Raw genomic sequence first — 16,384 nt, forward strand, 5'->3', positions numbered from 1 at the left:
AAGCAATTTAGATAACATCTGTTTGACAAGCTGACAGCCAATCACATCTGCCTCTTAAATCAGGTTTGTCAAGTCTCTTTTTGGATAAAATCCAAGGAGATGTGGGAGGAAAATAAGACAAATTGTGTTACAGTCCAAATACTTATGGCCCTGACTGTATATCAGTGTCACAGGAGTTTCTTTGTTTTCAAGCATCACCACAGCGCCGACTGCTCACATCGACTCAGCACTGAGAGGAGGTCCAATCAGATAACACGAGTGCAAACATACACTCAGCTTTAACCACGTGGTTCTATTTACTTCTTCATGTGTCCTCAAATAACATGTGAGAGTATTTTTCATGCATGCATTTCACTCACTTGACTGAGAACAAAATTGTGTGATGGTGTCAGAAAGTCATGGAAGTTGGTTCACACTTCTCTACAGGACGATTACTTTGAGACGGTGGTTTGATGAAACAACCAGTCTGCTGTGTGGCCATTATGTCTTAAAGTCTACTTAACAGACATAATCTTGTGTCCTGTTTTGGAGTGAGACAGAAAAACAGGAAGACTCTCAACCACAAAGTGCTCACTGTTAAGTCTTCACGCCCTTCCAGATTTGTAGATGGGCTATGTTGCTTTTCTTGTTTGATAACACTGTTAACAGCAAAGCCATTGACTTCCACTCTATTCTCTACTCAACCGCTGTACAGAAAAACAAAGATATTTCAAAAGTCTATATGACGCACTAATGTGCTGTGTATAACTTAAGTATGATCTAATTTATTATGAATTGCATAATGCGGCCCATTCACTCCCATTATAATCATAATTTGGCACCTGTATGAACTCCATTCATATTTCACTGATGAACTGTAAGCTCACCATGATTACATGTACGGTGTAAGAGTTACATAATGCAGTAAAGCCTATGAAGCAAAGTTGACCTGTATACATTGCATTTATATCTCTGTAGTTAGATGTAGTTATCAGCCCACGATAGTAAGGCCGGCATTGTCTTCACCGTGTGTGTGTGTGTGTGTGTGTGTGTGTGTGTGTGTGTGTGTGTGTGTGTGTGTGTGTGTGTGTGTGTGTGTGTGTCATCATGTCAAAACGTTACTTTTTGATGTGAAAGAAAAATAACTCTTTTATGATGTGGGTATTGTGATCCAATATGTGTGCAATGGGGATGCGTGTTTTACAACCCAGCTACCAGAGACCTCTTTGAACAAGTCATGACGCTGAGCGTTCTTATGCTGGTATCTTATTTTGAGCTTGATTAGTTATTTTTGAGCTTGATTAGTAATAACGTGAATGATAAATTAATGATAATAATAAATAAAGAGTGTAAAAAAATAATAATGGCGAGTGAATGAAAAATAAATAAATAACAATGGTGTTGGAAAAGTAAAGAAAATAATAGCAAATAATGATAATGACAACAGTAGCAATAACATGAAAGAATACAGATTGATCATGTAACACAAGGAGGGAAAAATAAACAAACACAAAAACAAACTAAAAAGGAAAGAAAATTAAGAGTTTCTCCCTCGAAAAAGAGATTTTTAATCTCAATGGGACTTCCTGGTTAAATAAAGGTTAAATAAATAAATAAATAAAAAAAGAGTTGAGGAATGTTCGGAAAATATAATAAATAATAGAAACATTAGGCAACTTAAAAAAGCAAACACATAGAACATAAAAGTTGGAAAGACACTTAAAAAAAATAGCATAAAGAAATAATTGGCAAAAAAAAGTCAAAGACGGTTTCCTGTTCAGTTATAAACAGGAAACGGGTTATCACTGTGGGCCAATAACGAAAACAGGTGGGGCAGTTTACGGGCATCAAATGCCCGCGAAGACGAAGCAGAAACAGGCGGGGACACGAAACACAACATGGCACCGGAAGTACTCGGCTGTGGGGAGCCTGCTGCAGACTGCTGCGATGACGACACACGGCCGCTACGTCAGAAGCCGAAGCTCGTTTCCACGCATCAGTACCGTGGCCATTGAAGCATTCCCGCCACGTGTATGTGCGACAAATCCACATTACGTCAACTTATAATTTGTGTCCCCATTGAATATTATTTTTGGGGGAAACAGTTGGATCCGACACGCTTGATTTTAGCCGTGAGGAGCATTATGAAAACACAGTGACTAGCAGCGACATTTTCCAAGGTGAGTCTGTCTCTCTCCGTTAACTCTCATGTTGTGGAAACAACTGTTTGCACTGTGGGTGTGTTTTTAAATTATTATAATAATTGTTTTTATCATTTACTGTTTCATAACGCAATGATTTTCCCCGTCCTCTTCTGAGAGGGAGAGATGGTTACTTCACGGTCGACTGGGAGAAGAGACGACTACCGGGCTGTGAATGTTTAGAGTGTACTAGCTATTTTAACTACAGTACTTTTTAGTACTGGTATTAATATTCTACTACTGGCGTCCTTTAGGCTACTGGGAGTGCCCTGTATCTCTATTGCCGTGTCTTTTCATCTTCGTAGAGCGGAACAGGTGTCGGCTGTCATGGTGGTTCATCAGACATGCAAATTTAACAAATTCACTTAAAAAAATATATATATATATATATATATATATATATATATATATATATATATATATATGGCCGTTCATGTTCAGTCATGGTCTCATCCTGTGCTTGCTCATTAAGTTAGCAGTTCCAGCGTGGGCTGCTACTGGAAGAGACCATTGAATAACTTTATTTAACACATGTGCATCATGTCAAATAGATGAACACATGGTCGGTGAGACTCGGTGAGGTTTATTGTTCGTGAAGACCAGTATAATCTCCTGTGACTCAGTGTTGAAGCCGTCAATGGTTTGATCGAGGCCTTTTATTTTATTTAAGGGGTTATGAGGTAAGGTGAGAAACGGAGCTGATAGCAAGGAAACAAAACAACCCACTACTTCCTTAACTGAAGTCCGGGAATTTTATAAATGCTTTTTAAGGTACGCGTCCACTTCCTGTTAAATCTACTCCACCGCGTCTGCATTTCCCTTAATGTCTCGCACAGCACCCACACTCTGCACATGTTTCTTTCATCTCTGATTATCAAACGATATCAGTTTGCTTCCAGCGATCATCTCGCACCTGTCACCCAGAGAAAGAGAGGCCTCCAGACACTGATTGATTTCTGCTGCTGATAAGAATTTGCTGAGTGTGTGTGTCTTTGTGTTCCTCAATTACTATAAGTGAGTCATTATTGGATGGTACAAATTAGAATGGCCTGATCCAGACTGAACTTCCAGCGAGCTGTCAGGGGATGGATGTGGTGTTGGCGGTTAAAACCGGAGCAGATCTTCCTCCACACTCTCTCATCTCCTCATCTCCGGCCTCAGGAACCCTCGAGCTAAACCACCAGCTTCTGAGCATGCTGACGAAACGCCTAAGTTATTTGCTTTGTACACCTAAGTAGTGTGTCCTAATCCATAGGAAAGTGAGACTATTGTCTGCCCTGCGTATATATATATATTGGTGCTGAAAGAGTGTAGAGCGAGGAGGAGGGAAAAAAGACTAGAATGTTTAAGACCCTCTTTTCCATTTTGCTAGTTGTAACTCACTTGTTTCAGCTTCACTGTGCACATTCATCCTTTGTAGAGGGGAGGATTCATTAGGATTGTGCGGCTCGATTACTAACACTACTACTTTCTTTCTTTTAATAACTTTTTAATACCCCCCCCTGTGCCGCTACAAAAAGCAACATTCTTTTTACGGGGCTCAATTAAGCCTCATCTTATCTTTTATGGGAGTCAAGTAAGCCTTATCTTATCTTTTTGGATATTCAAGCTTAGTTTAAATGACCTGGTAATAAAAACAGTTTGAGGAGCGACTGAAACGTGGTTCAGTTGCGTTTGGTCCTTCTGGTCATGTTTTTCAATCGACTCTGGGTGAGATTTTTTCAGTTGATATTCCTGTTGACACAGCAGACCTGTGAGGAAGCTTTGTGAATCTGCTCCGATTATTTTAATCCCCAACCTTAAACAACCCCTGGGGTTTCTAGTGTTCCTCTTCAGCCTCGCCCGTGTTACCGACACACAGTTTGATTGACTGTGCACTGTTAGGGCGGATACACACTGTGTTTGTCCACATCTCAGACTCCTTTTGATCCGAGGAGCTTAGCTGTTTGAAGAAGCAGGCGGTCTGTCATAATTGAAGTGTAGCCAAGGCTCCTATCACCTTCAATGCTGTTTATTGTCCTTCTACTTTGTTTGCAGAAGAAAAAAGAAAACACGTTTTGTATGGTCTGCATTTCCACACCACTTCGTCCATGATTTGCTAGCTGGCTCGAATCAGTTCTGCTCAGCTTCCCAAAACGCTGTCGCCTTCTAAGTTAGACTGTAATGACTTTCGACCGAGCCGACTAACTGGATTTGGGAACCGTGCCCCGGACGTCCTGTTCAACCAACCATCTCACCAGAGGAGAAAAGCGGACTGTTGTTTGAACTCGTCTATCGAAGGATGTGGACTCGTCTGACTCGTGTGGCGTTGGGGCCGTCCTCCTGAGAATTACACGGCTGTTTCTGTGTCCCGTCAACAACGTCTGACGTGACAAATGTGGAAAAACAAGTTGGACTTCCTCCCCCACAGTTGTAAAAAAAAACAAAAAAAAAACAAGTTTCATTTTATTGTATGATGTCCTACTAGCAGTTTTGTTTAAGGAACTAGTGCAGATTCCTAACATAATAGCTCTATGATGTGTCTCGCCTCTCAACAAGTGACCCAGTCACATCGTATGCTGCCAATGGCAATACTGTGAGGGAAAAATGACTCTGGGCCGGTACCTATTCTGTCCTGTTGTGTGTGTGCATAGGGAGTGGACTCTGAGTCCAGACTCTATACACATTTAAAGAAGGACATTAATGATTGGTTGCCAGCCTTCAGGGTACTGGTTTCAATGCCAAAGCCTCCATGGAAAGTCTTTGAAACTGCACTTCGTCAGGTCATCTGATTGGATGTATACATCATCTGCTGTTCCCAGTGCCTCACATTAGTCACATGCTACATGGTATTAACCTTGGAGCGCTGCTCGTACCTCCATAATACCCAGACACATATCCGACCTGTGTAGCACGATCTTCTTTGCTCACAGTTGTTTTTCTTTTCTTCGTCTTGTAACTGCCGTTCGCCAGCTTCTCGCAGCCTCTTGCGAGAATGTAAAGGGATTCCTGCATCTCCAAGCAGTGAAACCTTGGCAGCGGGGCGCCTGGGAAAACAAACCACTCGCTCTGTTGTCCCCGAAGATGCCGCTGACCTTTGTTCTGTCTTGTTGCCCCTGCAGTTTCACCAGACATTCCTACATCAGGATGAATGGACGGACAGATGCTCCTCAGGACCGGTGAGTTGGAATTGGGTGGAATTGAGAAACTCTCCCGCTTCCCTCTGTTTGCCGGCTTCTGTTGTGTGTGTGTGTGTGTGTGTGTGTGTGTGTGTTTCCTCAAGCGACGATGTAGCGCTCATGTTACATTCATGTGTCAGCTGAGCATTTAGGTCCACTATTTGAATGCTTTCAATGGGAAGCAGCAGCCGTTGGACAATCGGAGTGATTCAATACAGGCCTGCTACCAAGACTGGGAAGGTTATTTTAAAACGTGTTCCAATTACACAATTATTAACCTGTTGAACTGGTTATGAATATGTTTTTGAGGCCTCTTTTTTTGGCCCACGTAAACAAATAAGGGGATCAGTGAGAATAACGTTTTTCTTTGAAGTTCTTCTTACTACTTTACTTTTGTTCACAGGGACTCATCAAAGCAACGCCACATGAAAGTCCCCCGGAGTGTCTTTAAAGTCATATAACTTGGTTACTTTCTGTTTCTTTTGTAATAGCCAAATAAAGACAATGCCGACATTTTGCCAATATGTTTTTAAAAGTAAAGCAGAAGAGGGAGACTACAGCTACAGTGCGAGTTATTACTTGCAGCTGTGAAGATGCAGTCATCCTGCACGGACGCATATCATTTGGCACATTAGTGTTACTGGATCTGATTTCAGAGCATCAGCAACAGTGCCAAGATAAATTAAATTAAGTATACCAGTCCTTTATTATACCTGCTGGACCAGAAATCTGAAGCAGTTTGCGGTCTTCTCACGCTGCTCAGTTTAGATTTAGATTTTTTTTTACTACATATCGATGTGATTACAGACGGTGAATGCGTTAAAGGGCCTGCAGCGTCCTTGCTGTACATCGTAACGCCCTTTACTTCCCGTCGACAGGGGCTGGCTGGTGGGGATCTGTTTCTTCATTCTGGGCCTGGGAACGTTGCTGCCATGGAACTTCTTCATGACTGCCTCATTGGTAAGAAAACATGGCAATTACCGAATCCTGTCAAAGACGCATTATGTATGCCTTCTGCTTTGATATTTTATGAGATAAAAGCCAGACAATAAGTTGGCGGTATCTCAACGTTTTTCCCCTGTCAGATCTGCTTAAAATCCTTTTCTCTGAAGTGATGGTTTACCACTTAAACCTCTTAAACCATCACATGCTGGATGGATGCCAATGGCGTTAGGGACAATACGCTGTTTATACAATTCAAGAAAATGTCTGGAAAAACTACCGTATCTACCATAAGTTTACACAATGGACTTGTAAAACTGGTATTTTGTAGTGACGATTGGCTTCAGGGCGTTTCTGGTGTCGTACTGCGTGTAAGGTGCTCACATGTTAGGATCCATAAGTCCACACAGTCCGTGTGACTCGAGGCAACCACGCGGATCACTGCGCAAGAACATGTGATCCACGTGTCAGGGTTTTCACCAACAACACCCGCTCTGTTTCCTCTGGGTTTGCAGTATTTCCAAGGCCGCCTCAACGGAACAGACGCAACAAAATGGAGCAACGGCACCGAGGCGGTCCGCAAGGAGTACTACTTCAACAACTGGATGACCCTGCTGTCCCAGCTGCCCCTGCTGGTGTTCACCCTGCTCAACTCCTTCCTCTACCAGAGGTCAGTGACGGATAATGTGTTGACAGACACAGGAGGACGTCAAAGTGTTTGACCTGCTCTCGTGCCAAAAAGCAATCATCCGTGGTTCATATCTAATCCAGTTTGGTGTGGCGTGTGTTCTTGGATGAGTGACGTGACGCAGGTGTTTCCTGTTGCAGGATATCGGCGGCGATACGCATCGCGGGTAGCCTGGTTTTTATCCTGCTGCTGTTCATCCTCACAGCGGTGCTGGTCAAAGTGCCCATGGAGGAGGACCGCTTCTTCTCTGTCACCATGGCAACTATCTGGTTCATCAACTGTAAGTCAAGATTCAAGATGTTTTTACTGTCGTAAGCACAGATAACAAAGAGTTATTCTATACAATGAAAAGCTTATTTTGCTCGGTCTTCCTGACACAGAATTACAATAAACTCAACCGGTTAAACTGTGGAAACCAATTTTGTCTCTAGAACTCCTTTTCATCGTCAGAACATCATATTAATTCCAATAATTGTGTTTATTGTGTGTTTGTTCAGTAAAGTCTTGGGGGAAAAATGTATATGTGAAAGATTTTGATCGTAACTATGAACATCCAGCATAATATGAGCCAGATTCCCCCAAAAAGCCTCCTGGAGCGTCAATAAGACACCTTTTTGGAAAGATTTGGACCTAAAGAATCAGAATCTGCAACAAAAATCACAATAAAACAAACTCTTGTCCTGTTACGAAGGAGTTTCAGTCAAAAAACTGTCTCGTTCGGTTAAAAAATGGAAGACATTTCTTCTTAACTTCCTCTATTGTCGGTACTGCACTGATTATAGATACCTCTTCAGTAAAAATCCAAACGGACTCTTCCGATGGCGTTGACTTAACCGACGCTTCCTCCCCTCAGCGTTCGGTGCCGTGCTGCAGGGCAGCCTGTTCGGCCTGGTGGGTCTCCTCCCTCAGAAGTACAGCGCCATCTTCATGAGCGGCCAGGGCCTCGCCGGGACCTTCGCCGCCATCGCCATGCTGCTCGCCATAGCCAGTGAGTCACCCGCACGCAAAACACCGGCCAGAGGGCGTTCAAAGTGCCTTTCACGTCTGCTAGAACCGGCGAACTTGTTTGTTTGTCCCCTCAGGTGACGCAGACTCTGAGACGGCAGCGCTGGGTTACTTCATCACGCCATGTGTGGGGACGCTGGTCACGCTCTTCAGCTACCTGCTGCTGTCCCGCCTGGTCAGTCAGCTCCCAGCTCTGCACGACTACACTACCCATAATCTGTTCAACCGTAGGACCATTAGCTCAGGATCTAACACAAACGCTGCAAGGCCTAATGTGTGTTGTCTGTTGTTTCCACACAGGAGTTTGCACAACATTACCTGAACAAAAGCAACAAGTATGAGGCAGACACCACTGACGAGCAGCTGAAAGGTGAGATGGTCACGCCCTCCTGAATTGTAGTCACACTTTCCCATGTTTATCTTTCGTGGAAACACACATGAACAACAGTAGATAAAATCCAGAATGAGCCCTCACGTGTAGCCCCTCCTTAAGCTGTGTTCTACACAGAGGCCTCATACTCAAACATGGCAATATACTGTGAATGTGAGCTAAAACTCCCTTGCATGTATACGGTTATACCTGTAGCCCCGATTAAACACCTTATTTCCTCCAGTAAGTCTAGCATTAGGTTCACACATGAATGTCACACACACACACATTGAATGCAGCACCGTTGACATTAAATCTCACAACAACCCAATAGAGGGTTTACAAGAAAACCCCATGTATTCCCAGGAGTTAATAGCCTGTGCTAGGGTACGCTTTGTTGGCGCGCTTGTTGGAGCTCATGTCGCTCCCTCACAGGAGTGCTTAATACTCACAGGTTCAGCGTGATAAGCACAGTCACAGAAACCCTGGTGCCCTGGCAGAGGCGCCATGATAGCACGAGACTCCGCCCTTCCTCCCGGTCCCTCGGCAAACCCCCCCCCCCAGCTGAGTAGCCGCCAGCCGGTTAGCCGCTCACTGGTCCGCTGCTAGCTTGTGACCCACAACCACCCGACGTCAATGACCTCAGCGGTCAGAGCGCGCTTACAACGCGGCTCACCGTGTCCTCGTCGGAGCTGCTGCTCGTCCATGCCGATCACAACCCCGGGCCTGAACTAACAATCACACACCTCTCCTCCTCTGGCCCCCTGAACTCTAGCTCGACCTCCCTTTCCATCTTCCCCGTGTGGACACCTGAGCAACCGAGAGGTTCAAAACACGCTTAAAAGAGAGGAACACTTGAGTACTTTTCTAACTGTACTGTTTACTGCTAGCAGAAATGACCCATCTCATCGTATCATCATCATCGTAGCAGGGTGCTACGCGGGTGTTTGGCAGTGAGAAGACATCTGTTGGCTTTGCCACAGAGATCACAATTATGTGCGGCGCTGCCTGCTTGAATCGAATCAATTCAGCGGAACATTATCTTGTTAAGGGAGATGACCGGCTATTTAGCCAGTTAGAGCCCAGGCACCGCCCGGACAAAGAGGGAGCCTGTTGGACTCAAAGAGGACCACACAGACTCAAACTCCTATTGAAATACATCTGTACATATTCCGTTGCAGAGAGCAGCATCGTGGGGAACAGCAAGCCGAACGGCCACGCTATGGGGGAGCCCGATGGTCCGGCGGGGCCAAAGGGCGCCTTCCTGTCACTGGAGGAGGTCGACATGGAAGAAGCCAAGGCCTCGGTCATGGAGGTCTTCAAAAAGGTGCAACAGTTGTGGTTTTTGTGATCAATTTTCTGGAACGGGGGCTTGTATGAGGGTTTTTTTCTTCTCCGTAGTCAGTGTGTTTCTACAGACGGGAGTAGCAGCATGGGGGGCAGAGCGTGGTACTGCTGTGCACCGGGGCAGCAGCTAAACACATTATAGACAGCTGGAAACAGATCTGAAGCCCTCATTTGTGCTCTCTTCAAAGCCACAAACTGACTGGCTAATGAAAGTAGCCGCTCCTGTATTGTGCAAGGTCAAAAGATGTTTTTTTCATTGGCGTCTTGTGGCTTTGAAGAGAGCATAGCTGGATTTAACGCCTTCAGTTCCCAATGAGAAAGACCTGTCTGACAACAAGGTATAGCAGTGCAAATATTGTCAATGTAGCTTATGTTTTTTGTGGGTTTTTTTTACACTTTTTAGGTGTTTTGCTGGTGCCTTTGTCCACAGCAGTACATTACTTTGCTCCTGTCTTTTTCTTTAACTCTATCTGCTGTGGTAACACTGACTATGTATAAGTATCTCATACAACCACTTTAAAATATTCAAACTGCCCCTTTTTCTAAAATGGTTCCTAGTAAAAGTAAAAATACATGTAAAGTTTTCTCTGTTCTGTCCTCTTTAGATCTGGGTGATGGCGTTCTGCGTGACGTTCGTGTTCACAGTCACTCTGTCCGTCTTCCCTGCTGTCACCGCCGATGTCGAGACCTCGTTCAAAGGAAAATGGGGTATGACCTCGACTCCAGTTAATGTTTAGATCACCGCTGCGTTCCACATGCAGTGTACTTCTACTACATCTCTCTTGTGCGATGGTCAAATAGCAAATGGCTTGTAGCCGTTTTACTGAATCGTGACTTAATATCAAAATGTGTGGGGTTGTGTCAAAAGTCCAAAGTAGAAGACGGTTTTTCTGACTTCTCTTGCTCTTATCTTTTTGAGAACGTGGCAGAACAAGATTAGAGCAAACTAAAACGGTTAAAAGAGTCCGTTTGTGAAATGGTTAACAAATAAAGGACCAACTCAGACTAGGACTAACGTATCCTTAAAGAAACTTAACGCAGAATAGCATTTATCTTTTTGTTGAAGTAGGTTATTAACAAGTGGATCTCTGTCCCTCAGGCACGCAGACCCTTATCAAACAAGAAAGGTGCGGCTCGTGAAGCCTTGTAGGCTCAGCGTTTGAGGTTTGAGTGTCATGAGTCTCGTCCACTGTGAGTCTACAGGTTTGAGGGTTCAACCTCTTCGACTGCTACGACTCCACTTTGAAACCTTTTCCCAGTTTTACGCCTCGCGTCCACACTCCTGTGACATTTTAGAGCACCGAATACGGAGGAGTTTAAAAACACTTTTTGTCGAGTATAGAGGAAGATCTTAAGTATAAAGCACAACTGTTTTATTTTTCAAGAGTCTAGAGGCTCCAACCGTACCCAATATAAGTCTTAGAGCCACGAGGTGGGCGAATGGGAGAAGATGTTCGGACGCGTGTTCTTACCACAAACAAATCCAATGTCCATTCCAGCGCTGTCTTTTCTGTACATTTATTCCATAACTAATCCGTGACACTGTACTATAAAATCCGCAATGTCCAATACACATATATATTAAAGTTTACATGTTGGTCACAGCACAGGAAACCCCAAAACAGGCCAAGGCACGAGCAAGTTGACATGATCAAGCTGACACGACCACGGTCCATTACTGTTTTGCTTCCCATCCACACACCTGTTCCCATCAGCAGGTACTTACCTGTATGCCCTTCTGGAAGTTAGTGTGCCACCCTGTGTACAAATGAAGGAACTGCATGTCCCCGTTCATCCAGCGACTCCCTCGGACAATAAACACCATTTTGGCTCCAACAAAGAGTACAATAATACTCCTACTTCCTGTCTACTGCATGCAATTTTGTGTTATTATGGATGGAAATCATTTCTAGAATAATCCTTTTTTTTAAAATATTTAAAACCCTGCTTCGAAACAAACGCATTGGTGTGGATGTTTATCCTCGTGAATATGGGTTGTTGCTGATTTCGACATCCTTGTCCTCAGACTTCAGGTTTTATCCTTCCATCTGTCATTCCTTTGTTTCTTCAGAGCGCTTCTTCATCTCCGTTTGCTGCTTCTTGGTTTTCAACCTCGGCGACTGGTTCGGTCGGACCGTCACCACCTTGATCCAATGGGTGAGCTATGATGAGATCTTTTCTGCATTATTATTCTTTGTACATCTTTATTTATTATTATTACTAGAGCTGAGCAAAGTTAAAAACAATTGAATTGATTAATCGCATGATTTTTCTGCGATTAATCGCATTATGAACCAAATTCAATAACGAAGTAAAAACTAGTCTATTGCGTGCTTTTATTTTGAAGTAATGTAATCAGAACAATATAACAGGCACTCTGGAGGAACAACAAGTTAACAACGGTATATAAATCAGTTTTCTTATATAAGGGAACAACATAAACAGTGTATTCGGTAGTAAGTGTCCCTGGGAGGGATAAGCCACTCCTTCTTTTGTCCATGTTCAGTCTGTTGCTTACCTTTTTTTTAAAGCTGTATGTTAAAGACCAGCAATTGATTAACTTCATACAAAAGCAATTAGTGCTTTTGATGTTTTCTAATCCTTTTTCTACCTCCTGCCACAGTTTGTTCTGTCTCTCCCTTCACTGTCTCCCATCTGCTCTGCAGCCTCGCAAAGAGGCTCGTTTGTTCCCGGTGCTGGTGATCTTCAGGGTGGGGTTCATCCCGCTGCTAATGCTCTGCAACGTCCAGAAACGCGCCTTCCTCCCCGTCATCTTCAGCCACGATGCTGCCTTCACCGTCATCATGATTCTCTTCGCTCTGTCCAGCGGCTACTTTGTGTGTCTCTCCATGTCCTACGCTCCACAGTGAGTCCACAACTCGCATAGTAGTAACACTCCTTAAAGACTGCCGCATCCACAACCAAAACTCTTAATACACTCTTGCAACTACAACTGTTGCTGGCCACGCAGTCGCATCGACGGACTCGTTTTGGTTCATGGTTCCCGCGTTTTCCATACTCCAGAACAGCAGGTGGCGCAACAACCGTTTAGTCGACCTGCACACCGACGTTCACGATATCTCCCTCCAGGAATTCGCCGCCATCTGCGTGTCCTGATACTCCGTCAAATGGGTTGTATAAATGCTCATATTTGCTGAACCTCTTCAGCCAAACATTCTTCAACGGGATCCATTGTTCGTGTTTCTGCTGTGGCTTTTAACAAACAGCGCTGTTATGCTATGAAACCGGAAATGCGAGACTCAGAAAGGATGTGGTTAGCGGACCAATCACAGGCTTGCGGGCTGCGAACGGCTCGCGTGGCTTTGTCGGATAGCCCGAAATTTTGGGCGACGCACGCAAGATGGCTGACGGGACTAAAGAAATGACATTTTCCGTCTTGCGTGCTTGCATCTCTGCGTAAAAAACGAGAACTCTTTAATGAAGAAGAAATATATCTTAATACACAAGGAGTGCTATCAAAGAGGCAGTCAACGTTCTGCATCCAAACCGCAAGATGGTCACAAAAAGGAGATCCGTCTGCGCGTCGGGTCTAACACTCTTGAACAGTACATTATCGACGATACTGTACTGCCTCTCGTATCTTAACGCGTAAAGAGCCTGGCCCAGATACCAAATACACATCTGATTTATTGTAAGTCGCTTTAGATAAAAGCGTCAGCTAAATGAAATGTAATCTTCTACATGCCTGATCTTCTGTTCCCACCTTCTCTCTCTCTCTCTCTCTCTCTCTCTCTCTCTCTCTCTCTCTCTCTCTCTCTCTCTCTCTCTCTCTCTCTCTCTCTCTCTCTCTCTCTCTCTCTCTCTCTCTCTCTCTCTCTCTCTCTCTCTCTCTCTCTCTCTCTCTCTCTCTCTCTCCTCAGGTTGGTGGCACAGAGAGACGCAGAGACAGCAGGGGCCCTGATGACCTTCTTCTTAGCCCTGGGTCTGTCCATAGGAGCCGGGCTGTCCTTCCCTTTGCGGGCTGTTGTTTAGTCATACACAGCCGTGTGTGTGTGTGTGTGTGTGTGACGGTTCTGGAAACCAACCCCCCCCCCCCCTCCGGTGACGTGGTAAACGGCTCATGAAGTGGTCGGTGTCGTTGCTAAATGACTGACGAGGTTCCTGGAATATAGGAATAAGGGATTTACTGTGTCGCTCTGGATGACTACTGGTTACTGTTCTTTTATTTTAATCTTGTTTACATTAGCTGTTATATTTTTTGTTTTTCATTTTTGGATGTATTTGTTTAATTTAGGTTTGTTAAAAGTAGTTTTCGTGTATTATGTAATTTTTCAGATTTGAATGATGGCTTGAATCAATATTTTTGTAAAATTACTGAAAATAGACATTCTAATGTATTTTTCTTTCTAGGTTTATTTTGTTTACTCTAAGTAAATATCTGTCACAGATGTAGAACAAAAGGAAAAGGTTAAAGACCTGCCTCAAAGGATTATGGGTTACTTAAAGGCCCCACTGAGATTTAAATGATAGTTCACATTTTTGTTGGAAAGTCAATCAAATTACCAAATAGACACCGCAAAGGGACAATGTTTGTGTGTCTCTTTCATATTTGGGTTCTCTTGTTTGTTTTTCCATCCATTGTTTTCTAATTTTCCACTTTCTTGAGACTTTCTGCCTCCGTGCAGCGAGGCTCGATGCTGCCACCTGATGGACAAAAGACGGGAGAGCTTCAGTTCGTCTCGTTTGATTTCCTGTTTTATTTGGTACAAATACATTCGCACTGCAAAACAATATTCCAATGCAGCGTATCTCAGCCTGGAAAGCCCTATTTTGTTTGTTTTTATATCGTCGTGTCCTCTGCCGAACAACTGTCAATCACAGAAGGCCGCAGTGAGGTCATACGATACTGCTGGTCGACGTGAAATAGAGACACCGAGTGATACTTTGACACCGAGTGCAGGTTGAACGTTACGCGAGCGCGAGCACATTCTTCTGTCGACGGGACTCTATGATGCAACTCTTCATTTAACCCTTTAAACTTCTCCCGAGGGCGGCTGCTGTTCATTAAATGTACAAACGTAGTGATGTTACTGTAAGACATGCAATCAGGAGAATATATTGTACTTAACTTTGTTTAAAAGTATTTGAATTTAGTTTGTGACATGTGCAGCAATGTGCCAAGCTCCATTCAGGCAACTGTTTTAGCTGTTTTTTATTCTATAAGAGGACCTTGTTGCTTCAGATTGATTTTTTTTTTTAAAACAATTTTCTTGCTTAAGTACTCAATACGATTGATTTCTATGCTTATTTTTGGAAGTATTTATTTGATCGACTGAATCTTTTTATGAAGTTCACTGAACAAGCTGTCATGTACATGTTTTTACAGCTGCTGCTTTAAAGGGCTGAGTCCTATTGAAGGGAGCGATATTTACAGGACTCATTATTTGTATTTAGTAAACATAAGTTGCTTTGTGCTGCATTCACACATGCGTTTATATTTGACGGTGTAACTCGTGGGTTTGTGTCGCTCTGAGCAGTACAGAGCGGTCGTCACGAGCCTCGAGGTTCTCTAAGGGTTCGTGGTGAGTTCACGGCCTACTGGACTGACGGTAAATGCTGACGTCTGCCTTACCTCGTGGTAATCGCAACAGTAGGGAGTCCCGGGGTCGCTGCAGGCCGAAGGGCCAAAGTGTCAAACTGTTGTGTTTTCTCTAATTTGGTGAAGGTTTTTCTTTTCCTATTTATTTTTTTTGGAGGGGAATTATTTCTGGTCTGGTCCTGGGACAGGGATGTCGTACGTGCACAGATGTCGTACGTGCACAGATTGTTTACAAAATAAACTGACTTCAATGACATACCAGCAGACCACTGTTTGAACAAAGGGAACTCGTGCTTGTACACAATGCTTCTTCATAAACTCAGCTGTCAATAAATGAATGGTTCCAACTCTCCGAGCTTGTTGGAAATGGTCATCTGTGTGAAAGCATCGACTGGGTCGGACACAGCAGGAGACTTACGGACAGCTGGCCCTTTAAGGCAGACCGGCTCAAATGAAGCCTAGTTTTCATACAAATAACACTAGCGGCTCAAACATGTATTTGAAAGATGTTTAAGAGTTTGGCTTGAGGCATAAATTGTTATTCATCAAAGTCCATTTAGGGTTAAGGGAGTCTTCAAGTTTAGCTTTAGAGGTTAAAGGTCAAGGTCGTTTTGACCTCACGTCTGTCCCGTTCAGGTAAACCCAGACGGCAACCTCTGAAACTGCTGGCAACAAGAGAGAAGTGTGGTTGTATAGAAGTCTATATACATGACTCTGCTATGGATTTATTCCCTCAGTCAACATTGTAAACATGAGTTTGTCTCAATTTCTAGTTTCAAGTCTTCAATACAGCATATTGTTCATTTAGTACATTATGTGCAAATACATTAATGCTTTGAATTTAGATTTTAGCACATCCGCAGATTCAACTTGAAGGACCACACAGAGCATTGACATTAATTTCCTGTGTTATTTATTGAAAACCCAGCAGTCATTATTAATACCTGTTGTGTCTGTACAGGCGGGGCGAGTAAGGAGATGTGTAAACTAAACTTGTTGTCATTCTGTTGTTAAGAAAATAAAAGGCAAAGGACAAAAAGAAAAAACACTCCGATATGCTACAGAATGACAGCCTTGTTTAGTGTTTCCTTTTAACACTTGTTTTTAAAAAATGTTACACGAACGCAGAGGAAA

The 16,384-nt window shown here is 43.6% G+C and overlaps 1 protein-coding gene across 1 annotated transcript; it reads left to right on the forward strand.

Moving 5' to 3' along the window:
- The first annotated feature begins 1,953 nt into the window (after window positions 1–1,953).
- Window positions 1,954–15,602, forward strand: LOC137792000 (equilibrative nucleoside transporter 2). Its single transcript, XM_068587327.1, has 13 exons — window positions 1,954–2,159; window positions 5,282–5,338; window positions 6,217–6,298; window positions 6,796–6,950; window positions 7,109–7,248; window positions 7,822–7,956; window positions 8,051–8,148; window positions 8,274–8,343; window positions 9,525–9,670; window positions 10,296–10,398; window positions 11,762–11,847; window positions 12,357–12,556; window positions 13,572–15,602. The coding sequence occupies exons 2-13, from the start codon at window positions 5,307–5,309 to the stop codon at window positions 13,681–13,683; spliced, it is 1,359 nt and encodes a 452-aa protein (XP_068443428.1). The 5' UTR covers window positions 1,954–2,159; window positions 5,282–5,306; the 3' UTR covers window positions 13,684–15,602.
- The last annotated feature ends 782 nt before the right edge of the window (window positions 15,603–16,384 follow it).

This window comes from Clinocottus analis, unplaced genomic scaffold (genome assembly GCF_023055335.1).
Source record: "Clinocottus analis isolate CAN_PGR_092001 unplaced genomic scaffold, fCliAna1.0.p SCAF_21, whole genome shotgun sequence".
Lineage (NCBI taxonomy): Eukaryota > Metazoa > Chordata > Actinopteri > Perciformes > Cottidae > Clinocottus > Clinocottus analis.

Bases quoted from the DNA above. Each gene is read 5' to 3' on its own strand.
- LOC137792000 (XM_068587327.1), top strand. From the start codon at position 5,307: ATGAATGGACGGACAGATGCTCCTCAGGACCG. The intron at 5,339-6,216 runs GTGAGTTGGAAT...TCCCGTCGACAG, and splicing joins ACAGATGCTCCTCAGGACCG to GGGCTGGCTGGTGGGGATCT. The intron at 6,299-6,795 runs GTAAGAAAACAT...CTGGGTTTGCAG, and splicing joins TCTTCATGACTGCCTCATTG to TATTTCCAAGGCCGCCTCAA.